A 27689-nucleotide genomic window follows, 5' to 3' on the forward strand; every position below is an offset into this window, starting at 1 on the left:
CCTATTTATTTCATTGGGGCAAATCACTGAGGGAGGGCCCAATCCCACCCCATTAAAATGAATGGGGGTTTTGCCACTGATTTCAGGATGGGCGGGACTGAACCCTCAGTTACTGCTGAACAGGCCAGATCCTCAGCTGGTGTAAATCGGTCTTGCTCCATTGACTTCAGTGGAGTTACACCAGTTTCCACCAGTTGAGGACCTGGCCCAGCATGAATAAGGGTGGCAGTAGAGTGTGGTGTGTGTGTGGGTACCACGGGCAGTGTGTTCTTGTGGCCAAGGCAGGGTTGGAGAGCGAGTCCATGCAGCACTCACCCAGCCGTGGCAGCTCCCATCCCGCGAGACTGGGCCCAGCTCCCCACTCCAGGTGTTGTGAGATGGCAGTAGGGTTGTATGGTGCTGCAACCCTGTGACCAAGTTGCAACGGCATCCACTCAAATTTGGGCCAGCTCCCCCGTCATCGTGATGGGCCACATCTGAATGGCACTGCAGCCCTGTGCACCAGGACAGGAGCTGCTGCTGCTGGGTGACTGTAGGGTGGGCTCATTCCCCAGCCCACCACCAGGGACCCATCGCCACCCCTAGCTGCAAAACCTAGCTCTGCTATTGGCTAGGGCACTGGAGTGGGACTCGAGCCCTGGGTGCTATTCTGGGCTCAGTCGCTGACCTGCTGGATGACCTTGGACACGTCACTTCCACTCTCTCTGCCTCTTGTCCACCTTGTCTATTTGGACCGTGAGCTTCTGGAGGTGGGGCCCGCCTCTCCCTTTGTGTACGTGCAGCACCTAGCACCCTGGGCTTTGATCCTGACCAAGGTGTCTAGATGCTGTCATCATGCAAATCCTCCATGTATGACCGGTATGGGATCAGGTCCCTGTGCAATGCAGAATATGCTGAATACAGGTTAGTTCAAAAGACGGTGTTCCCTGTAATAGTACAATTCCACCAGACAGTCATTACTGCCCTGGAAATACACCCGGTGAAAACTGCTTTGAAAAATCTTTCCCCCTCATCATTTTAATTAAGAAACACTTTCAAATGATGCCGATGCCACAGATCTTTGAAATGTTAATGGGCAGATTCCCAGCTGATGTAGGTCGCTGGAGCAGCATCCAAGTCAATGGGACTATGCTGATTTGCAGTAGCTGAGGATGTGATCCTATGATCAGCAGCCGCAGCTTTGCAATGCGAAGGGGAAGGCACAAGTGATGGCTCTGTACACCGTGCCAATGATCTGTAGACATTATCTGCTGTAAAACTGCCTTGGAATAATTAGCTACAGGCTTCCTGGCTATTTCAATTGCTCTGATAACGTCAGCAGAGAGCGAGAACTCTGGCTGTTGTCGCTGTCAAATGAACACAGCTGATGCCTGTTCTTGTCTTGAACAATATTTTCCATGCCCATCCTTGGCTCTAACCCAAGCAGGATGTGGAAGGTGCTGGCCAGGAAGCAGCCATGGGAACGGGGGTCACTGGAGGAAAGCAGGGATCGTGCCACCCTTGGATATGCCCGTCAGGCCTCGCAGGAGGCAGTTGGTGGCTCCAGACCGAATATCATGGAATCAGATGGAGCAGGAGTCTGTGGGGAGATAAATGGAGGAAGGGGTGGGTCATATCTCAGTGCAACCTAGAGTAGGTGCAGGTCCCCGCTAGCACTGAAGGCCCTAGCCATCCCATCTGGACCAGGTGAAGGTCCCGATGCCGTGAGATGCCTGAAGCCTCTGGCTAGCCCATGTGGCCTCTGGCTATCACACCAGCTCGGAGGCTACCAGCAGTCCCATCTAAACCAGGTGAAGCCCCTCCCCAAACTAGGTGATCCGCCTCCCCCCCCCCGAGTCAGGTGTGCATCTCCGATCGCAGCAAAGCCCAACAGACCGTTTGCTTTCATTGCCCATTGGCTTGTCTATTTTGCAGGTCCCGCGGATGAACAGGAGCTGAGGGGGCTGATCTCCAAAGCTAGAGCCTGCCTCTCCTGCCGTCCCCCTTTCATCCCATCCCGACGTCTGGGGCTGCAGAGCCAGCAAACCCTCAATGCCTAAGAACAGCAAAGTGACGCAGCGAGAGCACAGCAGCGAGCATGTCACCGAATCGGTGGCTGACCTGCTGGCCCACGAGGAGCCCGTGGACTACAAGCGCAGCGTCTTGAACGTGACGGGCGAGGCCTGGGACAAGCAGAAGGATGTGGAGGAAGATCTGGACTCTGAGAAGCGGCCAGCGTGGAACAGCAAACTGCAGTACATCCTGGCCCAGATTGGGTACTCGGTGGGGCTGGGGAACGTCTGGCGGTTTCCATACTTGTGTCAAAAAAACGGCGGAGGTAAGAGACCACGGGTATGGGCACAGCCAGCTCAGTACAACACAACCCCACTGGGATAGAGAGGGGGCCAGTTCCTGCACGCATCCAGCTCCTGTTGAAATCCGTAACAGGTGGGAATGCATAGCCAAGGGCAGGATTAACCCACATGCACTATCTGGATGCTTGGAATGCATATAGGTTACGTCTACACTGCGACAAAAGACCCCTGGCACGGCTGGGGTTGGCCCCGGTCAGCTAACTCAGAGGGGCTCAGGCTTGTAGGGGTGTAAAATTGGAGTGTAGACGTCCAGGGTCGGGCTGGAGCCTGGGCTCTCATATCGCATGATAGGGGAGGGTCTCAGAGCCTGAGTCTGAACCCTTCACTGCAATTTTACAGCCCCACAGCCCGGGCCCTGCAAGCCTGAATCAGCTGACCCGGGCTTTGCAGGTTTTTTATTGCAGTGCAGACTTAGCTCAGTTGATCTCCTCCCCTAGCCTACTGGGAGTTGAAGGCTCTGCCACTATTTGTCTGAAACTGTTTTTCAGGGGTGGGTGGCTGGGGACTTCAGATTCAGTGATACAGAAACTTTTAGCGAATTTGTGTCCGTTTTACTGACTTGTTTGTTTGAAAAAAAAAATCCAGAAACTGAAAAATGTTTTGATTTTTTTTTTCCAGGTTGGAACAATTTTTTTTTCTTTCAAAATTTTCTTTAATTTTATTATAAAAAGCATTAAAATGAAACTAAGCCTTTTGTTTGCCCTGAAATGACATTTTTTGACTGTTCTATTTGCTGAAAAGTTAGAAAATATTTGTTTTCAGGTTGACATGAAACTTTTTTTCTCCAAAATTTCCAGAGAACCAAAAAATCAATTATATGCTCATCTCTACACTCCATATTATAGGAAAGCAAATTGCATTAGATTTTTGAATCAGGTCAACCTATGGGGTCAGCTCCTCAAATGATGTAAACCAGCCTAGATCGATCCATTGAAATCAACACCAAGTGAATATCTATCTATCTGTCTATCCCCATACACCACATCTATCTATCTATCTATCTCCATTAGAGAGTATCAGCATTTATTCACAGTTATGAGCACATTATTGTGCCATTTTTCTTTGCAGGAGTAGAACAAGGGCTCATTGAAGTGACGTCAGACATCACAATGTAGGTGAATGCTGGCATTTTAATGGTGACTGCTGTACAAGGAAACAGACACCTGAATTTTGTTTTTATGCAATTGGGAGAATTGATTTTCTTCTCAGGCTGGTTTCACACCACCACCATTGCATTTACGTTAGTGGAGATACTCCTTATTTACACCAGCACACATACAGTCAGAATCCGGCTTAGAGAATGTGGTCTAGTGAACAGAGCAGTGACGGGGAGACAGCATTCCTGACAGCTATCCCCAGCTCCGCCACTGCCTTGCTCTGTGACCTTGGGCAAGTCACCTAACCGCTCTGTGCCTCAGTTTTCCCAGTTTGCAAAATGGGGATCATAAGAGTGACCTATCTCAGAGGAGCCTGTGACGATGCTTCATTAGCTAATGTTTCTAAAGTGCTTTGAGATCCTCAGTTGACAATTGCTACAATGTTACATACTGACAGGCAAAATATATCCATGATTTAGATAGGCCTCTCCTCACCCTCCCCAGCCCAACCCCCTCCACCCAGCCCCGTCCCTAATCATGCAGACCAGATTCTGCTCTCAGATAACCCCGCACGATCCCCACTAATGTCAAAGGGCAGGATCAAGCCCACTGGGTTAGCCCTTAGGGCCCAGTTTGCTGCAGCACCGAGCACCCCCAGCACCTAACGAAGTCAATACAGTAGAACCTCAGAGTTACGAACACCTCGGGAATGAGGCTTGTTCCTAACTCTGAACAAAACCTTCTGGTTGCTCATTCAAAAGTTTACAACCGAACATTGACTTTATACAGCTTCGGAACTTTCTCTGTGCAGAGGAAACATGCTGCTTTCCCTGGACTTTTTTAGTAGTTTACGTTTAACACAGAACTGTATTGCATTGGCTTTTATTTATTTATTTATTTTTTGGTCTCTGCTGCTACCTGTGTGTATACTTCCGGTTCCAAATAAGGTGTGTGGTTGATGGGTCAGTTTGTAACTCTGGTGTTCGCTACTCTGAGGCTCTACTGTAAAAGGTTGCACAGCACCTTGGAAGATCAGGCATTCAGTGTCTCTGTGCTGCAGTGATAACCTTTCAGGGTGTGGAAGGAAGCTGCAGCAGAATGGCGTTAACCCATCTCCAGAGCTCACATTCAGATGCTCCGTCAGAGCTAAATTCCCTGGTGTGGAATTCAGGCAGCAGGACCCAAACTCTGATTTCCATCACAGTTTACCCACCCCCTTGCAAGTCACCAAGCTGGGGAGCCTATTCTGATTATTCCCCTCCTCCCTGTTGTCCTTATTCCCAACACTGCATAATTCAGCATCTCCTCAACTGCAAAGGCTGCAGTAATCTCAATAATTAAAATGTCTCTAGTGTCATCTCGGTGATGAGTCATCCTTCTAGCTGAACTTGTACAGTGAGCACTTCGCACTCCGGGTCTGCTCACGCACCCCTCACCTTTCGATCCCTAATTGGCACCTCAGGCCAGCTCCAGTGTGCCAGCACTTCTCCATCACCTGATTCCCCTTGTGATCTCACATACATAGCAAACAGTGACCTAGTTTGGATCAAAGAGAGAATACTCTGATAGACCTGCATGGCTTGTACTGCATTGCATATGCACTGATAAGTGTGCACAGGCTGCATTGCCTCTGCATTGATATGCATGCAAGGGTTGCATTGCATGCACACTGATATGCATGCATGGGTTATGTTGTGTACCCACTGATATGCATGCATTGCATCTGCAGTGATATGCATTGGTTGCATTGAGTGGGTTTGTACTGGTAATAAGGAGGAGGTTGAATGCAATTATTGGGCCAGATTTTCCATTCTCATTGATTCCAGTGGAGCTATGCTGATCTATACCCGCTGAGGATCTGGCCTTGTGACTTCCATGGAGGACCTCTCGATTTACACCACTGTAAGGGAGATCAGAGAGTGAGCTGTGACTGGGGGCGCAGGATTCCCGGTTGTATTCCAAAAACTGCCATTTCCTGGCTACATCATCTAAAACAAGTCACGTAACCACTTTGTGCCTCAGTTTCCCCATTGGCACAATGGGTATAATAACATTGACCCATCTCTCAGCAGTTTGGGGGGGGTCCCTAATGAATTAATGTTTCCTTAAATTTACACCACCTGAATATCTGGCCCATGGCCCATTCACATTTCCCATCCTCACCTTGTCTCATCTGTCCCCACCTACATCTTTGCTGTCACTTCTCCTTACTCTCATATCCAATGTCTGTGGTCCTGTCATTCATCTCAATTTTCCTTACCCCTCTTCCAGCTCCTTCCTTCATATATTTATACATTCTGTCCCCTAGAAAGGAAAGATGGTCCAGTGGTTAGTGGAAGGCCTAGATTCAAATCCCTGCTCTGCCATGGACTTCCTGTGTGGCCTTGGGTCCGTCACTTAGTGTCTCTCTGTGCCTCCGCTCCCCATCTGCACAACGGGATAATAGCCTAACAAGAGGGTTGTGAGGCTCAGTCCATTAACGATGATGGGGGCCAGGCAAGTGCCTACGATAGGTCAGTTTGGCTAAGTCCCAGTCCTGTGTGTGATGAACTATACACAGCGCGAGCAGTTCTGTTTCAGTGCAGAAAGTTAAGCACGTGTCTTTGCAGGAATGGGGCCTTTGACTATAAGCTCTTCAGAGGGGGGAACCTGTCCTGTTCAGCCTTCATAATGCACCATCTTCATTTTCAGAGTTCTAGATAAGTGGTTACGATGGTGATTCTGAATAAGAATAGTCAGTAAATATGATTAGCTAATTAATACTAGTTAATACTAAGTATTAAATATTAACTAGTTAATACTAAGAATAGTCAGTTAATACTGCCCTGTTCAGCCTCCGTAATGTACCATCTTCATTTTCAGGGTTCTAGATAAGTGGTTACCATGGTGACTCTGAATACGAATAGTCAGTTAATACTGTGGTGACTCTCTGAGCCCTGAGGTAGCCGGCTGTTCTGGGGCCTCCAGGAACTGTGTTTTTGCCCAGGTGAAACTTGGAACCAGCAGCCTCTCAGCAAAGTTCCACAGCCACAACAACCCACTTTGGCAGGGCCAAAGACAGTCTGTGCAGTCGGCCTGTATGCCGGGTTGTGCCCTGTGCAGCAGTGCAATTGAGGGATACTGCACCTGTCTTCTGCCTGGGCAGGAAACCACTCTCAGTGCAGGCCGTGAGTGCCAGCCCTTGATCACAGGTCCTACAGTTTGGTGTGAACCTGGCTTGCTCTACACTCAGGGGACCACCAATTCTCAGCAGGCCTAGCCTTTCCAGTCATTTGTACACACACAGCTTAGCCAAGTGAGGGGGCAGTACCTAGTTACAAGTGGGTGGTCTCGCTCTGCTTTTGGCAAGGCTATTACTTTTACTCTACACCAGCTCTTGGGTATTTTATTCTTCTGGATGACTTGAGATAGAAAGATGGCTGGCCATGGCCTGCTAGCTTGTCCTAGGTTCTTCAGGAATTTGGGGGAGAGATGAGCAAGCCCATAGGCTTTCCCCATTTTCAGTGTTTTGATCACTTCTCTAGTTCATCTGTGGTGAAAGGCTGGAAATCTTCTTTGGTTTCAGGTATGCGTTGTTTGTATTGTCACCATTTCTTCTTCACCTCTCCTTCAAACTTCTTGTCCTTTATCAGTGGGTAGCAATGCGATTGGAAGATGCTGGGGGATAGCCCCATGCTGGAAGCTCCTGAATTGTACCAAGTTTTCTGAGTAGTGCCCAGGCTTTGCGGCTGGATCTTAGCATGCTTAGTTCTGTGGTAGTCTGATCCCATCTTACTCTTCTAGAAATGTCTAAAATGGGTGGTGCTTTTGGTGGCCACTTTCTGCACATTGCTTGAGGAGTTCTGCACACTCCTCATCTAGGCAGGGGGTGTATGTCTGATAGCCTCTTGGAACTGACTTGGTGACAGCTCTGTAAATGGCTTTTGAGAACTGTGTGTCAGCTTCTTCACTAGAGACGTTCCAAGCGATGTGGCGGGCTGTGAAACATGGAAAACTGGGCCAGTTCCAGGTAGGCTCTGGTTATTCCAGCTGTGGCAAAAGTCAGATGGTGTTGACTAGGTGAGAAGTTGTTCAGTACACTGGCGTATAACTTGACATGGATGATTGATTGTGCTGGTGCTTCAGGTGAGGGGAGGGGAGTAGTTTTGCTCCCATCTGGCAGAATGAACAGTACCTCATTAGTCTGGCCAGGATAAGGTGAAGGTCATGGAGTGAAGCCTGATCCAAAAGGTCAACTCCATTTTGATCTGACCCCCTGGACCTCAACTGGTGTGGTGACTATTCAAATCTCCAACATAAATGACAGGGTGTGGGAGTTTATAAAGAATATTTGGGTAGGCCAGGATTGGTTAAGGGGCTGGTATGCATTTGCCTCTCTGAAATGACCAGTTCTCACAATGTCCAAGAGGTCTGAATTTGATGGGTGCAGTTATGTGTCAGCAAGATCTGCTCCGACACAGGTAGCACAGTCATGTTGGCTATGCAAAAAGTATGGCACAAGGTCATAACCTTTGACATTCAGGTGGTTGGCTGATTGGGAGTTGACATGTATCTCCTCAAGGCCGATTTCTTCCATGTTCTGTTTGGAGGCAGGGGGCTGAAGGTTTACCAGCTGAGAGACCTTTAACGTTTAGCTGAAGGATTTTCAGGCATGGGCCAATGTCCAGAGTTTCCTAATCATGGGTAAGATCGCTGAGATTGCTTGAGAATTGGAAAGCTTTGGCTTGCTAGTTGTAGCTTTGGTTTCCCCAGCCAAAGCAAGGTACTTACAGGGTATATGATGGGAATGCAGCTGCATTATATTCCAATAAAATATTATTTATTATCATTATGTCCTTAAGTACCCGGCTGATTTGGGCCAGCGTGCAATTAGCTGCGTGCCATTGGGTCCTGTTAGCCAAAGGATGATGTGAGAGCAATGGATGCAGAGAGCCGGTGTGTGGTGGGCGTGCTCCTCGGTACAATGAGAGGGTATGTGTTGGAAATGCTGTGATGTGTGGGGGTGGCAAACTGCATTTTATCCTGGTAACCAAGTGTGCATATGTTGCAGAGAACAGTTTTGTATTGGTAACAGAGTGATATTGGCCCAGATCTTCAGAACTCTGTGTGCTCCAGTGAAAGTACACACAAGGATGCAATGTGTTTGCCTGATTGGCATGTGCAATTGCCACGGTTACGATCATGATCGGAGCAATGTCACATGCAAATTAGACATGTACACGTGTGCGTTTTGGTGCATGCAATGGCCTGTGCAGACTTCTGAGAAAGCAGAGTACTATACTCCTGGGTACAAGGGGCAGGTTTGTACTAGGGGATGCTGTGATGGACTGTGTAGTGAGGTGGGCTTGTCATGAATGCAAGGGGTTCTGAGTAGCTAAAAGGGTGATAAGTGAGCTGCTTTAGCTTTACCATGGGATGAGGTTATAGCAGCAGGGGCAGAGACTAGGTTTGCACTAGAAATAATAGACCCCATCATCAAATAGTGTAAATGGAGTATGTCTATTTGCAACAGCTGAGGATCTGGCCCAGTAAGGTTATGACCGATGCATTAAGTTGTGTTTAGCATTGATAATGAAATCTGGCAGCTCTAGGTGGCACTGATTGAAATGGGAACTGGATAGTAAAGTTCACCCACCTTTGTAAAGTGCTTTGAGATCCTTGGATGAAAGGGACTATGCAAGTAGGAAGCCTTAATATCATTGATGAGAGGAAGTTACCATCTCGGGTGCATGTACTGGAGTTGTTTTCTGTTTATGATGCATCCGACGAAGTGGGCATTCACCCACGAAAGCTCATGCTCCAATACGTCTGTTAGTCTATAAGGTGCCACAGGACTCTTTGCTGATTCTCTTTCTCTCGCCCTATCAGTTCATATACTTCCCCCCCCCCACTTCTGTATTTCTAAAGCCTTTGTCACTGCTGATCACTGTAGTAGCTGAGTTCTGTAAGTGCCTTTGTCCTAGGATCAGAGTGACGTTGTCATTTGGCCACCGGCTGACGTTGTCCCGCTGAGCGCATGTGGCCATTTGTGCCGATGATAAGGCAGGGTTCTGTGATTTGGGCTGATGTGACGGGAAAGCTCTCTCAGGTGCAGTGGTAACCTGAGGACATGTTGCAGCCAGCGGCAGAGCTAGACTGTAGTGTGAGGTGCAGGCAGGCCCAGATTACAGAATTTGGGGGCCCTGTGCACTATGGAAGTTGCCCCTCCTTCCTTAAAGTGCACGCTCCATATGTACTCCACCCCACATGGAGGTGGAGAATGTCCCAGAATGTCCCCCAACCCTATCCCACACGTCCCTATCCCTAACAAATCCCCAAATGCCTTTCCCACCACACACAGACCCTGGAATACCCCCCACCCTCACCCCAATAGACAACACACCAACACCCAAATGCCCCTCCCACCCCCTACAGACCCCAGAATTTCCCCCGTCCTCACCCAAGACAGCCCCCCAGAATGCTCTCCCATCCCACCCCACAGACCCCAGAATGCCCCTTCTATTCCACATATACACCAAAAAACCCTCCACCAGCTTCCACTTATCCTGACAGCCCCCCCATCCCAACCGCTCTGATGTATATCTCACTCACCGCAGCCCCCAACACCTCGGCCCGACTGGCCACAGCTGCCCACATGCCCCACTCGGCCCCAACATCCTATCCTCCTGCCCCACCGCCTCCTGACATCCCTCACTCACCCCCACTCCCTCTTCCTATAGCCCACCAGCAACTCACCCCCACCCCCTCAGCTGCCCACCCCAGGATCTTCCAGGGGGCTATTCACCAGCCCCCCCCCCAGTGCAGCACTCCTCTCCCATCCCGGGCTAGGATAGTCGCTTCTGATCCTGGCTGCCCAGCTCTGGTTGCTCCCATGGCCTGCCCAGCACTCCCATGGCCCCGCACCACTCAGGTCTGGCCCCACTGCCCCTCTGTCAGGATAGGGGTGGGGAGTGGTCAGGCCAAATTTGAGTGAGAGACGTTTTAATGGGCACACAGGGTTCCAGCGCCGCTCAGGTTTGTGTCCGTGGGCGGGGGGCCCCCTGTGCAAGTGCACAGCGGCTAATCCAGGCCTGCGTATGGCTTTATGGTGGATAACGGTTAGGCTGCTGGGCTGGGTGCAGCCACAGGGTTGCATTGGGAGCAGGGTGAGACTCTCAGTGGGGCGGAGAAGCAATTGTGCTGTCGTCGCTCAGGATCAGCAGCAGGGGCGGCTTCAGTGTGATGCGTTGTGGTGTCCGGGAGGGGAAGATGCACAAGCACAGTCGGTAGGTGTGTGCTGGTAACACAATGAGGCTCTGCTCTGCTCACTGCCGGAAGGTGCTTTGGGTCAGTAATGACACGAGGCCGCTATATATTTATTTCTAGCCAGCCCATCCTGCCAACCAGGCACGAGTGTCCTTGTTTGGTGTCCCAGTGCAGCATCAGAAATCTGCATCTAAATATCCACAGCCTCCCATGCAGTAAGAATCAGAAATATGCTGGAAAAATGGCCTCTTTGCTGTGAGCCTTCCAAAATGCCTGGGTGATTTATCAGCAGGCAGCTCCAGCGTGAGTCATTTTGTTCTTTGTGGTCGTCTGGTCACGCTCCTTGAACCGCTGATTTTGCTCCGGTCTCCCCAATTAGACAGAGATTAATGGAGTTTCTCTCGAAAGCCATTCCAGCCTGGAGAGTTGCCATTTACTCCTCTTAGGAGCTACTCACTCGAGTGCAGCAGCAAGATTGTGCCAAGCACAAGTGTGAATGCAGACAGATAAATCAGGTGTCTGTAGGTGCCAGAATAGTGTGTGTGTGTGTGTGTGTGTGTGTGTATTCTACATGCATGTCAGTGTGTAAGAAAAACAACAGGCGCAGGGGGTGACTCTGATGGTTCTGGGTTATAATGAACAGGCGGCTGGTGAGATATCATGGTTGAGATTGTTCTCTCTCCTCCCCATTGTCCTCCTCCCTCTCCCCCTCCACGTCTCTCCCACCGCGCGGAAGAACCCTGGCTCTCACAGTCACAGGTGGGATCTGTAATCACCCTTTTTTCTCCTGCCAGGTGCCTACCTGGTCCCATACCTGGTGCTGCTCATCATCATTGGGCTCCCTCTCTTCTTCCTGGAGCTGGCCGTGGGTCAGAGAATCCGCCGGGGCAGCATTGGCGTGTGGAATTACATCTGCCCCCGCCTGGGGGGCATTGGATATGCCAGCTGTCTCGTGAGTGCTCAGATGAGTTTCACCCAGTGCCACGTGTGGTTGTGGGAGGGGAGGAGGGTTGATCTCTTTGTCCAGTCACAGGGAGGGCATTGCAGGCCACAAACAGCTAGGTTCCTAGCTACGGTAACTGTAGCAATAGCAAGACAGATTTCCAGCTGCCATGGCAGCATCCTTAGTCATCTTGGAGCCTGGGAAGAGGTACTTGTCTGAGGATGTTGAGATGTAAAACCAGGGTTGTATCCACTTGTGGTCATCAAAATCCCATAGCTCTTATTGCAAGAGTCAGGGTGCTATTCCCAATGTCCTGCTCAGATGCCAGTGTGGGCCACTACATAGCTAATGGATATCGTATGCTTCACCTCTGGCCTGTTGGGCAGTGAGGAGTGCTGTTAAACAGCTGCCACGTCCCACCCCAGAGGTGGCTGCAGTTTGGTAGCAGGGAAGGTAATTCCTATACATAGAAATTCATGCATAATTAGTCTAGTGAGTGATGGAGTGCAACACTCCACCTCAGTCTGAGCTCAACATGGCAGTCTCACCCGGGCTTCCAGGAGGAAAAGTTCAGCACAAGCAGGGACCCATCTAGTGGGGGCTGGGCATCTCCTGAGAGCTACTGAGTGCCCTCAATGGAGCCTATGGACATTAGGAGCTGCTCAGCACCTCACAGAATCAGTCCCTTGGATAGTCTCTGAATGGATAGAGATTCTCACCTTAGTTCCAGGGCATGATGGGGTGAGGGGGTTCATCCTGGATTGCCCTAGCAGAGATGGTCCCTTGCAGGTGAGCTCCGAGCATTTGGTTGAGGTGCATTGCAGCAGGTGCAATTGTAAAGTGGTAATAAATGGCTGCCGTTCTGGCCTCATTGTCTCCTGGCTCCAGGTTTTCCCAGCGCACACAGCACTACCATCACTAGCAATTCCCTGTGGGTTTTGCAGGAGTTTGAGATCAGAGTGTGATGTCCATTACACCAGTATAGACTGTGTTAATCCAGGCACAACCTCAGACAATCAGCTCAGAGCTGTTGCCTTCTTCCTTAACTTTTCATTTCTTAGCTTTGGCTACTACATGTCAAAAACAACTTCACTGAAAAACACATGTGACAGCTGCCACCTTGGTCAACACCAGAGATTGAACCGGGAGCTGAAAACATGAGTCTTTACAGCATGAGCTAAAAAGCCAGCCTCTCAAATTAGGCCTGTGTCAGACTCCTGTCCCCTGCGGATCAGGTGCAGAGGACGACACCCACAACACATCCTGATCAGTGGGTTACACAGGCAATTCAGAATTCAGTTTGGAATGTAATTACAGCTGAGCGACTCATTCATGATGAATCTTTCGTTCAGCCAATGTCACCTTTGCTTCCAGCTTGCGAGCAGACAGCAAAGTGATCACACCGATTTAAATGAAATTCTCTGCTAATTTCTTCTCTGAATAAAGCTCAGACTGAGGATAATGCAGCAAGAATTTTCACCGAGGATTGCTGTGTGTCTGTTAGTTCCATGGGTTGGGCCTGTTCCCTGCTTGGATCACACATTGTAGCATACAGAAAGTAAGGTAGTGTCCCTTTAAATGGTTTGCCAACCCTCTAGTGACACTCGCTGTGTTCTGTGTCTTAGAAAGTGCCAGAAACAAGCAGCAATGTGTCTGTGATTAGGCCCGTCCTATCTGTGTATAGTTAGTAAACACAGTTATTTGGGACCCAGCTGTGCCTATGTGGTTTCTCCACGTTGCTTCTGTTGCATAAAGAGCAAAAGACAACAGCACGTATTTAATAAGCTTGCGCAGCACAAACTGCAAACGCTTCAGGGAAGATGCAATGAATAGATTATCTAGCCAGAAGGGACCACTGTAATCATCTGGTCTGACCGCCTGCATGATACAGGCTATCGGACTTCCCAGAATGAATTCCTGTTTGGATTTGAGCAAATCTTTTAGAAAAACTTCCAGTCCTGATTCCAAAATGGCCAGGGCCAGAGAATTCATCACAGCTCCTGGCCAGTTGTTCCAGTCGTTAATTCCCCTCACTGTTAAAAATGTGCACCTTGTTTCTAGTCTGAATTGGTCTTGCTTCAGCTCCCAGCCAGTGGACCATGTTAGATCTTGGATTGAAGAACGAGATTGAAGAATTGGAATTCAAGCTTAAAATTTGCTTTTTCTGAAGGTCCATCGTAGTAAAGCTCTGGTTCTCATATGGTCATTGGAAGTGAACATTCTAATGGCCTGATCTATTGGCCCATTGCAGTCAATGAGAGTTTTTCTATTCACATCACTAGACTTTGGGATCAGGCCCAGATTACCACATCTCATCACTCCAGCTGCCTTGTCCCAGGGTTTCCTGGTCAGCGTCAGGTCTGTATGAGGGATGCACCATGCCGGATCTAAACACTGTTGTTTTCCCTCTCCTAAGGTCTGCTTCTTTGTTGGTCTCTATTATAACGTGATCATCGGCTGGAGCATCTTTTACTTCTTTAAATCCTTCCAGTATCCGCTCCCCTGGAGCGAGTGCCCCATCATTAAAAATGGCACAATGGCCGGTGAGTAATTTTGTTGTCTCTTCAGCTCAGCAGGTGCTGAGAGACAGGACGTGGACAAGAGCTGTTAGGGTTGCAAATGGTTCCAGCTGCTGGGACAAGGCATTGGATCTGGGGAGTTGCTTCCGGGATGTGGGTAGTTTCCATTGCTGATAGTTGTCACTGGATGGGGATGCTCATGGTTAGGGGATGCTGGGATGTGGTAACACGTGGGACACTTGCTGTCTCTTTGTGGGTATTTTCCCACTGGTGGGACATGATGTTGTGTTGGGACATGTTTGCCTGGTTGCACTAAGGAGACAGCCACTGTGGCATGCCTGCTATCAGGATTGCAGATGGATTTGGCAGCTGGTAATTGCATTCGGAGCGTTCATCTAGCTGGTTCCTGAGAGCCCAATACAGAGCGTTTTAGTAACATCTGAACATCTCCCTGGTATACTTAGGAATATTTTATGGCAGGTGTAAATTGCACCATTTATTTAACATCTTATTTTCATTTGTTAGCATCTTTCTATCCCCTCTTTGCTATTAAAAATCAACCAAGATCCAACCCCGCAAGTGCCCTACAGACATTTGTAAATCACGGCTGGCTGCCCTGGGACTTAGGCAGGTCCTTAATGACATGTTACCCTCAAGGGAGGGGGATTCTTTCCAGCAACCCAAACTCTCATGTCCCTTGTTTGTTTCAGTTGTGGAGGCAGAATGTGAGAAGAGCTCTGCTACCACCTACTTCTGGTACCGGGAGGCTCTGGAGATTTCCAACTCCATCTCAGAGAGCGGAGGGCTCAACTGGAAGATGACCCTGTGCCTGCTGACAGCCTGGAGCATCGTGGGATTGGCCGTGATCAAAGGAATTCAGTCTTCAGGGAAGGTGAGGGTCAGCAAAGGCCAGAGCCACAAGTCTTGTTTCCTGCCAGTGGCTGAAGTGATGTTACGTGCACCAAGGATAGAAGGAGTAAATGCATCCAGTGCTGGGGAGTGTCTGCAAAAGAGCAGCTGGGTAGCAGTGTAGCTGTGGAGTGTCTGAGAAGGGAGGACTGTCTGCAGCTGCTTGTGCCTGGAGATGGGAGTTTTCTACAGCTGGTGAGTTTATTCCTGCTAGGAATGTGGCTCTGCTGATGTAACCATCACGACTGGCCTCTGCAGATACCCCTGGTGTGTGACAGGGTATTAACTTCTGCCACCATGTCAAGATCTCAGCCTGTAGGTCCCCTAATGGAAATGAGCTGATGTTCTGAGGTTCTGGCCACCTGATGCTCCCCACTGACCAGCTGTGAAAAAAGCCAATGCTATTTAAGTTAAAGGACCGTGCTGGCCCAGGAACAAATGATGATCAACCGGCCAGAAATAAATCTAGGCTGGCGATTAGAATTAGAACCATCAGAGGAGTGAGGTTTCGGAACAAGCTTCCAACAGGAGTAGTGGGGCCGACACCTGTGCTGGTTTTAAGGTGGAGCTTTATGAATGGGGTTGCCTACGATAGCAGGGGACTGGAATGGATGCCCTGGGAAGTCCCTTCCAGTCCTGTGTCCCTATGACTTCAGGGGGGCTTGTGCATGTTCTGCACCTGGGACAATCAGGCCAGGTGCCTGGCTATGACCCATTGGGCACCCACGTATGATGATTTGGGCCCAGAGCGAGGTTTGACCTTTTGTGCTAGTTGCCCTTGGCTTTGCTGAGGAAATTCTGCTCCAAGGAAGCTGCCACGACGCCCAGCCTGTCTTGCTGGGTTGGCAGGCAGCACCGATGGAAATTGGTAGGCACCAGACCCAACCAGGGCTGGATCAGAGTCTTGGGGAGAAGGGCTGCAATGAACATTTCGCTGATGCTCACATTTGGCACTATGAAAAAGGCTGTGTCTCATCGCTGAGCAAGGCGAGGGACTTCTGAAGGGGAAAATCCCAGCTGAGACGCCGGAACACTGTGTCCTCATAACTCTGCTGTAGAGCATCAGGGCAATGAGTCCCCAGGCTGCCATCCCAGCAATACAAAGAGGCACCAGATGCTTTGCAGCAAGCAGAGAACAAAAGCGGAGCATTAACAGCCAAACTTCCCTGCTCAGATTAAGTGTGACACGCTAGACTCTGTTCGTGCGTGCTCACCTGAGCACTAGAAATAGGCCCAGGTTATGCAGGTAGTCAGCATTAGCCATACAGGCCCCCTCGTGCTAGTCAAGTATGTGTTGCATCCCCACTCTTCCCTAGTGGCTGGGTAATAGGGAGGATAACAGCCTACTACTGCTACAACCAAATGGAGGCTGTTCCAGTGGTAAAGGTCAGTGCTAAAGGTGGTAGGTTCAAATCTTTTTGAGAGACTGTACTGGGGGCTTGTTACACCATGCTACAGCATAAAGGGGGTAGGTTCAGGCTATGGAGGGCAGCATCCCTAGCAGCACAGCGCCCCCTTGTGCCATGGCAGATAGAACTGGCGTTTAGGTGTTGAAGGGCAATATTCCCAGCAGCACAATGCCCCTTAATGCTTCAACATGCTTCATGCTTACTTATAAAGGCTCAATGCTTCTCTTTCAAAGTAAAATTCTCTCCCACTCCTGCTCCTTTTCTGTCGGGAGATTCTGTGCAGAGGGGAACGGAGGACAGGCCCTGCCTGAGTGCCAGTCATGAGGCAGTGGCCGTGCACCGGTCCTTCCATGTTGGGTCTTCTCTCTCCTAGGTGATGTACTTCAGCTCCCTCTTCCCCTATGTGGTGCTCCTTTGCTTCCTGGTGCGGGGGCTGCTCCTGAGGGGGGCGATAGATGGGATCCTGCACATGTTCACTCCTAAGGTAAGTGACCAGCGCTCACTGTACAGCTCCTCTGCCTGGTCAGAGAGGGACAGGGCCCTTTCCCAAGGCTGCTTGCCCTGCTGATTTCACGATGAGTTTGGATGGGAGATAGGGGCAGAGGTCCATGATCACGATACAGGCTCCCATTCCTTCTGGCTTGCGCCTTCATTTTCCTGGAGGGAGCAGGCTGCTTCCGATATCAACCATAGGCAGGTGCACGCACATACACAAAATCACACCTACATACATACAACAACATCTACACACATGCAATCAGCCCTGTGCACACACCCAGTCCCATTTACACATATAGTTGGTTCTCACTAGGAAACAGATTCACACGCACAACTGTACACACACACACACACACACACACAAATAGATGCATGCAATGCTGCTGCACACAGCCTTACACAACCCTATATGCACATACAATCAGTGCTACACACACCCCCTACAGGAGATCAGGGTGCCTAAACCCAGTGCCACTGAAACAGTCAGGAACCCCAAGACCACACCTAACTTACACAAGTGGGGCAGACTGTATCTTTAATGTAGGGGTGCAGCTAGAGGAAACTACAGCTCCCAGCATGGAATGCTTTGTGGGGCAGGTCTCTTAGCTCAAGGTGGGGCATTGCTGGTTGGCACCTGCAGTCTCTGTGCTTGTTGACATGGGCTACATTTTAAAACTTCATGGGGCTGCCTCTATGACAGATGCTGGCTGGCAGACAAACCTCCACAGTTACAAACCTAGGCAGCCATCAGTGTTACGTATCAAGTAATTAACGAGCTAATTAATTAATGAAGCTGAGATGTAGATGAATCAGCTCAGCCCACAAAGCTGTTGCAAGATATTAATGATGAGAGCTTGATGAGAGATACCCAGACACTTCAGTCCTACAGCTCTGGCTTTTATTATAAAAGGGAAGCTGTGATGGGGGCAGAATTTAAAACAAACTGGGCTAATCACACAGGCATTAGCTCTCAATTAATGTTAATGCACAGGGCACGCCTAAGGTACTCAGGCACCACAGGGAGATGTGTGCTCAAAGTAGCTAGAGAGAGATGGCTCTGTGCATCCTCCAGCTGCTTTGCATATCTGAGCACACTGCAATTCAGCATCCAGCTCGCACTCCACGCAGTGCAGGGACTTGCAGCACTCCAGGTCCCGTGGCAGCAAACACAGCATAGTCGTCAAGGGACAAGTCAGCAGCCAGTGGTCCTGATGGGAAGGTTGGAGCTCGCTGCGGAGTGCAAGGAAAACGGGTGCCTGGGTGTAACGATATATGAGTGGGGCGGGGAAGTATTAAAGACAGGGAGCTCATGGAGAGGACAGTCTAGTGGATGGGAGATCTGAGTGAATGTCAGGAGACTTGGGTGCTCTTCCCAGCTCTGCTGACTCAATGTGTGACCCTGGGCCAGTCTCTTCCCCAGCTCTGAAAGGAAGCTAACCACCTTTGCTTTGAAAGGGCTTTGAAATCCATGAAGAGCAGTTTGGCCTCGTGGGTGGAGCACAGACATGCTCGGGCATCAAGCAAGCTGGGTTCTTATTCCCATCTCGGTCACTGTATGGCAATTCCCCCTTCTCAGTGCCTCAGTTTCCCCATCTGTAAATTAGAGATGGTGACACCTAACTCTTAGAGGTCTGTGGGTGGAATAGGCTACGTAAGCACAATGGGCTCACTACCCTCATTGGAGGGGGTGTTTGTTTGGGAGAGAATTATATTCTTTGCTTCGCCAAGTCCATATGCATATGTGAAAATCCTGATCAAGCATAGTCCAAGGTGCAGTGGACATGAGCCCATGGCCCCGGCTAGCACATGGAGCCCAAGGTTCTACATATTGAGCCTCCACCCATCCATTACCATAAGGGACGTCACTGGCTTGGTGCCAGTGATGGGTGTGCTGGGTTTCCCTGGACCTGACAGGCTGAGTGAACAGGGAGACGGGGCTACTCACCAGGCTCCTCCCCCTTTCTCTCCCTTCCCAGCTTGACAAGATGCTGGACCCCCAGGTGTGGCGAGAGGCGGCTACTCAGGTCTTCTTCGCCCTGGGCCTGGGCTTTGGAGGTGTCATCGCTTTCTCCAGCTACAACAAGCAGGACAATAACTGCCACTTCGACGCCACCCTCGTCTCCTTCATTAACTTCTTCACCTCCGTGTTGGCCACCCTGGTGGTCTTCGCCGTGCTGGGGTTCAAGGCCAACATCATGAATGAGAAATGTGTGGTGGAGTACGTATGGATTCCTCTCGCTTCCCAGGGCCCTTCTCCTGGCCTCGGTCTCCTGCCCAGGGGGCGAACCCACACAAATGGGGATGCAGATTCAGTATCTTCTAGGCCCAGGTCCCCACAGGGTAATTTCAGTGGGAGTTAGGTGCCTAAATGCCATTGAGGATCTGGGCCCTAGTCCTTTAGCGTGTGCATTCAAAGCTCATGCTTGTAGATCCAGGAGCTCCCAGTTCAGTCTCCACTTATGACCCAACAGGGATGAAAAGATTGTTACAGGGATAAATGAAACCATAATACCTGTTAGGTGCAGCTGATATCAGCAGCTATACTGGGCCTGAATGGGAGATCTCCATGTCTAGGGTATTGCTGGTGACTCACTGCGAGGTGCTCTTTCTCTCTGAGTAATGCGCTAAGTACCCAATTCTCATCAGCTTCTAATGAGACCTTCCATCCCTTTGGAAATCCAAGCTTAAAGCTGAGGTATTGGCCTGACTGTCCTGGGCAAATCCAACTTGGCTAATTACATTCTAAATTCCTCCTCCAATTTCAGCTGGAGACGGGATTCTCTTTCACCTCCTGTCCTCAACTGGTGCGTAGCTATGTGATGTTAAAGAGCTGCTGCGCTCTACCGCAGAAGTGGCTGCGTTTCAGCGCTGGGTGAAGCGAGCCCTATACCTAGTTTCTAAAAAGTGAACAGTGCTTTTGGATCTCTGGCTGAGTGCCGCTACCTACGACAAAGTTATAAACCTGAGGGGCAAGCGTTGGAGCCGTGCTGGCGTCTGGGGACTGCTGCACGGACTCTTGTTGGTCCCAGAGAGATCACAGTCTAGAGTTGGTAGCCAAGGCAGCTTTTCTCTTTGTAGTCACAGCAAGTGCTGCAGAGATGGAAGCTAGCACTGGATGCAGGAGAGGGAGTGTGCCACCCTCAGTGCTTTTGATGGCAGGGTTGCCTCCCAGCGCACTTACATTGCGGGAGAATGTTGCTGCTGATGCCCCGCTTTGCTCCCATTGTCCCGCCTTCACACGCAGTGCCCTGCCTGGCCCATAGGGGGCGATCACATCCCTCCTCGTCTTCACTGCAGGGTGGGGGCTCCATGGGTGACTCCGGCTTTGCTCCCCATAGGAACACTGAGAAGATCCTGGGCTACCTAAACACCCACGTCCTGAGCCACGACCTCATCCCGCCCCACGTGAACTTCTCCCATCTCACGGCCAAGGACTACAGCGAGATGTACCAAGTGATCATGACTGTGAAGGAGGATCACTTCAAGGAGCTGGGCTTGGACCCCTGCCTGCTAGAGGATGAGCTCAACAAGGTGCCTGGGGATGGTTCTTTGCATTCACTTCAGAGCTAGGGGTAGCTCAGGGGCAGGGGGCGGGTTTCGGGTGTAGGTGTGGCTGTTGGGCTTGCAGATGCATGTCTGGTTTTATGCACATGTCCCCAGTGTATTTCTCTCCCGACTCTGACACAGCTGTCCCTCTTCTCTCCCCATGCAGTCAGTGCAGGGAACCGGCCTGGCCTTCATCGCCTTCACTGAAGCCATGACCCACTTCCCAGCTTCTCCTTTCTGGTCCGTGATGTTCTTCCTGATGCTGATAAACCTGGGGCTGGGCAGCATGATTGGGACCATGGCAGGTATCACCACCCCTATCATTGACACCTTCAAGGTGCGGAAGGAAGTTTTCACAGGTGAGGTTCTTTCTGGCTGCACTGTCTTGGGGGCAGGGGGTTCTCCATTTCCTTGGGGTGGGCACGGTGACTCAAGCAGGTGGATTGGAGACTGCAGCGTCGGCTGGCTTGTGAGACCCAGTCAGATCACATCTCCACCAGCAGGGCTGAACCTTAGGATGTCCCAGGAGCGTGCACAGATACCTCATCTCTCTGTCTGCATTATAGGAAGGGCCCAAGGTTAGCTGGACCAGGGGAGCAGAGCTTGCTCCCAGAGGGATCCTGAGCAAAACCTGGATGAGGAAAGGGCTGAATGTGGGAGGGAGGTGGGGGGGGGGGAGGAATGGAACTCTGGATCTAGGGAGTCCCAAGGTTACCTAGGCACTGGATTGGCTGTTGAGTTGCTGGGAGTGTGTTGGAAAGATGACAACCTTTGGAAGGTGGGAAGAACCCTGCTTCCTTCTGCTCTTGGGAGTGCCAAGCTGTGGATCCATGACTGCAAATAACATTGAAGCAGCACATGTCATAACTAGAGATGGGCCAGAACCAAAACTCCAGACCCAAAACTTTTGAGGTGTTTGAGATCCAGATCTGCACCTTTAGTGGCCTTGGCATTTCGGAGTGTTTTGGACACACACAGTGTGCCTTCTACCACTGCCATATATATTCATCTCTAGTTCTCCTCAATGCATTTAATAATTTAATATTAACACAGCACCTGCTGTCCCTAGCAATTCAAAGCAGAGGGAGATGAATTGTGGGGAGGGCACTAGACTGGGCCTCCGGAGATCTGGGTTCTATTCCTGGATCTGCCACTGACTAGCTCTTGCCAGTTGGCACTTCATGTTGTTGCTCTGTGCCTCAGTTTCCCTTCCTCCCTTTGTCTTTTAGAAATTCTTCACGGCAGGGCTATCTCACAATATGTATGTGTGGTGCCTCGCACAATGGGACCTTGACCATGGCTGGGGCTCCTACTTGCTGCTGTAATGCAAATCATAATAATAAACTTTCTATTTTTCTCTGAGAACCACTGACCCATCCTTCCTCCTCCTGCAACTGATTGCAATGGGACTGGTCCCAGAGCTGAAAGTTAAGCACATGCGTAAGACTTTGCAGGATCAGGGCCCAGGTGACAAAAGAGGCAAACAGTGGGAGGACAAAGCAACAGTAGAGACCGGTGCATTAGCATAGGTTTGTAGCCACAGCGGTCTCAGCAGGTTGCCAGACTCACCGATGCTCAGTAATGCTTATTGTTGTTGTAATTTACTATTCCATCAGCAGATTTGAGGATGTATTAATTTAGGCTGGGGGAGTTATTAGAACCTCATTCTTCCCCCACCCCGAGTTCCGCGTTCCCCCGGAGGAGCTATGCTGACAGTGACCATGTGCTCTTTGCAGTTGGCTGTTGCATCATCGCCTTCCTGATAGGCTTGATCTTCGTGCAGCACTCGGGGAATTACTTCGTCACCATGTTTGACGATTACTCTGCCACGCTGCCGCTCACGGTCGTGGTGATCCTGGAGAACATTGCCGTGGCCTGGATTTATGGCACCAAGAAGTAAGAACTCACGCAACGGCAATAATGACACCTCTGCCGCCTCTGTTAGTCCGGCTGGATTCCTAAACTTTCTCCTTTAACCCCTTGGTCCAAATATGTAACGGTACAGGGGTTAGTGCCAAGCTGCCTATCTCTGTCCTAAGGTGGCACCTCAAGGTTAGGAGCAATGATAGGCAAAACTTGAGGCAGGGATCAACAATTTCCCCCCCTCTCTAATCCCAGGGCTAGGACCAGAGCATGGGCCAGTCCTGAAGGCATTTGTAGAGGTCCCATCAAGGAGTTCTAACCCTGGAGGAGTCGACGGATAGTCACGAGCTCACAGGGCCAGATTCTCCCTGGTCCTGCAATTGGTGGAATCATCTTCACCCATGCAAAAGAAGTACAGATCGGAATGGTCGTGTATTGCACCCACTGTGGTTTGGTATACAATACCACATAAGGCACAGGGTAACTGAGAATCTGGCCCATAGGCCAGAAAGGGGCCATTATGATCGTGGACTCTGTCTTCCTGCATGTAAGGCAGTGGTTCTCAAACTTTAACAACCTGTGAACCCCTTTCATGAAAATGTCAAGTCTCGCGAATGCCCTCCTAAAAATGACTGTTTCCAGGGATTTTCTCCTTTACCTGAGTATAAATTATAAAAGCAGTGATCTTGGAAATACACAATTTGTTTTTATGACATGCTTATTACACACTATGTATTATTAATTATTATTTATCATTACAGTATTTTTATTACATTATGAAAACGGCAACACTCTTCCAAGATCTCACTTTCGTAGCTTGTATCACTTTGAATAAGCCTGTTATAAGGCAAGGTTTCTATGTTTCATCAAGGAGTATCAGATGTGAAACAGCGTAAAGGTATTTAAGAAGCCAACTCAAAAGAGTTCCTCCTACACAAGCATTCAGGTCTTGAGCAGTCCAGGCAAACAGCACACATTACAACAAAGTTTAAACTTGTTCTTCATAATAATTTAAAAAACAATACTAGCTGCCTATTTAATTTTAAAAACAGCAAAAAATATCCACCTCCCTTTCCATTTCTTATAAGGAGTCTTGAAGTTTAAATCTCCTCAGTGTGATAGATATGCTTGCTTTGATCTGCTTAGCTCTTGGAAGTCCAGGGGCTCCGGGCTGCTGGCCCCATGCTGCCTGGGTCCCTAGGGACAGCTCTGTCTGCCTTTAGGGATTCCCCCACCCCGAGAACCCCCTGTAACATTTTGTGAACCCCAGCTTGGGAACCACTGATATAAGGCAAGCAGGGGCGGCTCCAGGCACCAGCACGCCAAGCGCGTGCCTGGGGCAGCAAGCCACAGGGGGCGCTCTGCTGGTCCCCGCGAGGGCGGCAGGCAGGTTGCCTTCGGCGGCATGCCTGTGGAGGGTCTGCTGGTCCCGCGGCTTCAGCGGACCTCCCACAGGCGTGCCGCCGAATCCACAGGACCAGGGACCTCCCGCAAGCAAGCCGCCAAAGGTAGCCTGCCTGCCATGCTTGGGGCGGCAAAATACCTAGATCCACCCCTGAAGGCAAGCCATAGCATTTCACCCAGTGTGGCAGAGCTCTGACCTTGCCCCAATGGGTCCTGTGGTTCTTGGTGGTTTATGCTAGCCTCAGTGGCTCACTGTGACCCTCCACGTAGCCCTTCTCTCTCTAGGGCCAGGGTTACAGTCTACTGAGCCCTTTTCATCATAGGCTGCAAGGAGGTTGGTGAGAGAACTCCAACAGTCTCTGTTGTCCCTGGGGCTTATTTCAGAACAGTTTAGCCTCCTGTCCTGACAGGGGCCTGACTTCCCCTCCCAGGAGATGTTCCTGTAGTGGTGGGTTGGGGGGAACCCAGGCCCGCCCTCTACTCCGGGTTCTGGCCCAGGGACCCTAATGGTAGCAGCTGTTGGCAGCCAACCTTTCACTGCCAGAGTTGCTACATTTCCCTGGGTCACTTCCCCACAGCTCTCCTGCTTCTCCCTTCTTCATCCTTACCTTAGGGCTCCCTTGCCGATGGTTTGAGGGTGTCTTCATCAACCAGCCCTTCAGCCACACTTTCTCTCCCCTGCTCTCCTCTACCTGACTGGAGTGAACTCTTTTTATAGTATCAGCAGGGCCTTAATTAGAGTCAGGTGGTCACATTAACTTAATGGCCTCACCTGACTCTTTGCAGGTTAATTAGAGTCAGGTGTTCTCATTAGCCTGGAGCAGCCCCTGTTCTGGTCAGTCAGAGAACAGAAAACTGTTAATCCAGTGGCCAGTATATCTGCCTTCTGCTATTCTGCTGTACCCAACTGGCCTGGGTCTATCACACCAGATATAAAGAGGGGATCTAGAACTTGGTCTAAGTGTACAGACGGCTAAAATAATTTGGAAAACATAACCCCACCCTGGAACCAAACCATGTCTGAAATGTTTGGTTCCACTTGTCTTCTTTGCTTTTCACTTCCCTCACTTGAGGATTCGAGGAATGCTGCAGTCCCAAGGTAGCTGTTCCTGGGAGCGTCTGGGGGCTTGCCAGAACCAGGGGAAATTCCAGGAGTCCCTCATGTGGACTTTTCCCAGGCCATCTCTGCAGGCTCAAGAGCTTCAAAAAGCTAAGAGAAGCGTTTGGATCCTTCTCTGGACCTAAGCTGACCTCTGACCGTTTCTCTGACCCAATGCTTAGTTCACTGAGACGGTTACTGGGTAGGAGTTTTCCACCTGAAGTGGCAGGAAAAGAGAAGGCAGGACTCTTGTGCTCTATCCATTTGGGTTTCCTGTCCTTTCTCTCCAGGTTCATGCAGGAACTGACAGAAATGCTGGGCTTCCGGCCGTACATCTTCTACTTTTACACCTGGAAGTACATCTCTCCCCTCTGCATGGCTGTGCTAATGACAGCCAGCATCATACAGCTGGGAGTCAACCCACCGGGCTACAGCGCTTGGATCAGAGAGGAGGTGAGTACAGGAACACCAGCTTTTAGGGAGTCCTCTCCTCCACAGTTCCAACCCTGAGGCCCTTACTCAGTTTTCACTTGGTCTTTACCTTCCTCATGGGAAGTCTGCCTGCGTAATGCCTGGGTCAACACTGAGTGAAGGTTTGGTTCCAGGTTAGCGGCTGGGAATTCTCTGCTTCCACTGTGTTTGGTAATTGACTTCCTGTACACCTCCACCTCCGTCCCTGAAGCTCTGAACTGCCCTTTCCTTCTTATGTAGACCACACAGTTGGCAGGAGACAATAGGTGAGGGACAACCAGACTCTGGGAAAGTTTTCCTTCGTGATAAGCACACCTACAGTAGCTGGGTCTCTCTGTACCCCGTTCCTTCAGACATCAGGTGAATCGGCAGAGAGCTAGACAGTGTCCTCCTGTCTCCCTTTATTAAGTTCCCCTATACACCATGTCTTGGTCCTCTCTAGGACCTGGAGGACCAAGACCTCAATGACCCTGACTTAACTCCACAGTGATAACCTCCTGTCATCTGCCCATGTACCTTCATGGAGGTGTAGACACTCATGTCCACTGTAGTGAAGCTTCCTCTTTCTCTTCCAGGCTGCAGAGAAGTTCCTCTATTACCCAACATGGGCTATGGCCATCCTCATCTGTCTCATCATCCTGGCCACCCTCCCACTGCCCGTGGTCTTCATCCTCCGTCAGTTCCACCTGGTGTCCGATGGCTCCAACGCCCTCTCTGTCACCTACAAGAAGGGCCGGATGATGAAGGACATCTCCAACCTAGAGGACAATGATGAGACTCGCTTCATCTTGAGCAAAGTGCCCAGCGAGACCCCGTCCCCGATGCCCACGCACCGTTCCTACCTGGGCCCGGGAAACGCTTCCCCAATGGAGATGAGCAGTGCACCCAACGGACGCTATGGGAGTGGGTACCACTTGGCCAGCACCCCTGAATCTGAACTGTGATGGCCACCCACCAGCCCTCGCCCCACCCTCCAGCGCCTAGGAGAGGAGGCAACTGGGGAATGGATCCTGTCCATTTGTGGAACAAAAAGAAAAAAAGAAGAAACCCTTCCTAGAATGTTAGCAAGTAAGCAGCCATTTCCCGGGCAAGGTCGGGAAGAAGGGATTTCCCTCTCTGCAATTCCAATCAAAAAGGCAGGATCCCTTGTCAGCTGCCTTGTGGAAAAAAACAAAACAAAACAAGACACTGCAATAAATTTGATCGGTGTGTTTCCAGAGAGAGAAAATTGGAGACCAAACCAAGCATCTCTTGATTTCCAAGCATCGGAAGTTCAGAGAAGGGATACAAAATGAGGTGACAGCCAAAGACGTTTCCTCTTATAACCTGGAGTTCTTCCCCCTCCTCTTGTTTTCCCCTAGTTAGGAGAAGAGATGGCTCTTATTCCATTGATCACATTTGACCACCCATGTTCACAGCCCGATGGACAGCCATCACCTGATGGAGTTTTAGCTGGGGCAGTGGTCGTGGCACCTCCTTTGGTTTTGTAGCTCTGGAGACATCCAAAGAGCTCAGCTTTAGTGGATATTTCTTACCCAGCGCAGACGCATCTTGAGTGGACAACACTTTACAGTGAGCGGCAGCAACTAGCTGACCCTTTGGTATCTGTTGTGTTACTATGGATGTTGGTTCGACACACGTGGGGAATATGTCCATGAGTCATGTCTGGGTGGGATGGGATCTCATTCTAAACTGAGCTGCGGTGAGCACAGCCACTTATTAGACAGTGTTACTCCATCCAAAGTGGCACAGAACCGCTGGTGCAACCGCTATTTCAGGTGTGTGAGCATGTGCCATGTCCACAGGCCAGAATTTGAGCAGGGGGACACTGGTGTAGATCAGGAGTAACCTCTGGAGTTGTTCCTGATTTGCAACTGGGTAACTGTGAGCAAGCTCCAGCCCCAGGATTTTCATTTTCAATGCACTGTGTGAAAGAAGCCCCCTGGACTGGTGAATGATATACCCTAGCCCTCCTAGATACAGAGATGAGTAGAGAGAAGCTGGGGTTATTGGATTCTGATTACAATCTTGGGTTAGCTTTTGTAGGAAATAGAGTCCCATGATCTGAATTCTGCCCTTATTTAGAGTGGTGTCATCTGGGTGTAATGGAAGCTGACTGTATGTGTTTCTTCCTGTTCACTAGCCTCATGCATCTAAAAGCAAGGGTCCAAATTCCTCCCTGGTGTATCTTGTAGATGTCAGTGGCCTTACAGCAGGGGTGTAGTTGGCTCAGAGACTTCATGCCGAGTTTGCAGCGGGATGGAAACGTAGATTGCAGCATATCAGAGGGGTAGCCATGTTAGTCTAGATCTGTAAAAAGCAACAAAGAGTC

The 27689-nt window shown here is 50.1% G+C and overlaps 1 protein-coding gene across 1 annotated transcript; it reads left to right on the top strand.

Annotated features, from left to right (window-relative positions):
* The first annotated feature begins 1078 nt into the window (after positions 1–1078).
* On the top strand, positions 1079–27689 carry SLC6A17 (solute carrier family 6 member 17). Its single transcript, XM_045015903.1, has 11 exons — positions 1079–2317; positions 11491–11648; positions 14056–14182; positions 14869–15050; positions 16850–16960; positions 18951–19192; positions 20313–20505; positions 20687–20879; positions 22257–22416; positions 25177–25339; positions 25933–27689. Exons 1-11 carry the CDS (start codon positions 2032–2034, stop codon positions 26299–26301), a joined length of 2184 nt encoding a protein of 727 aa, XP_044871838.1. The 5' UTR covers positions 1079–2031; the 3' UTR covers positions 26302–27689.

The sequence above is a fragment of the Mauremys mutica genome, chromosome 4 (genome assembly GCF_020497125.1).
Source record: "Mauremys mutica isolate MM-2020 ecotype Southern chromosome 4, ASM2049712v1, whole genome shotgun sequence".
Taxonomy (NCBI): Eukaryota; Metazoa; Chordata; order Testudines; family Geoemydidae; genus Mauremys; species Mauremys mutica.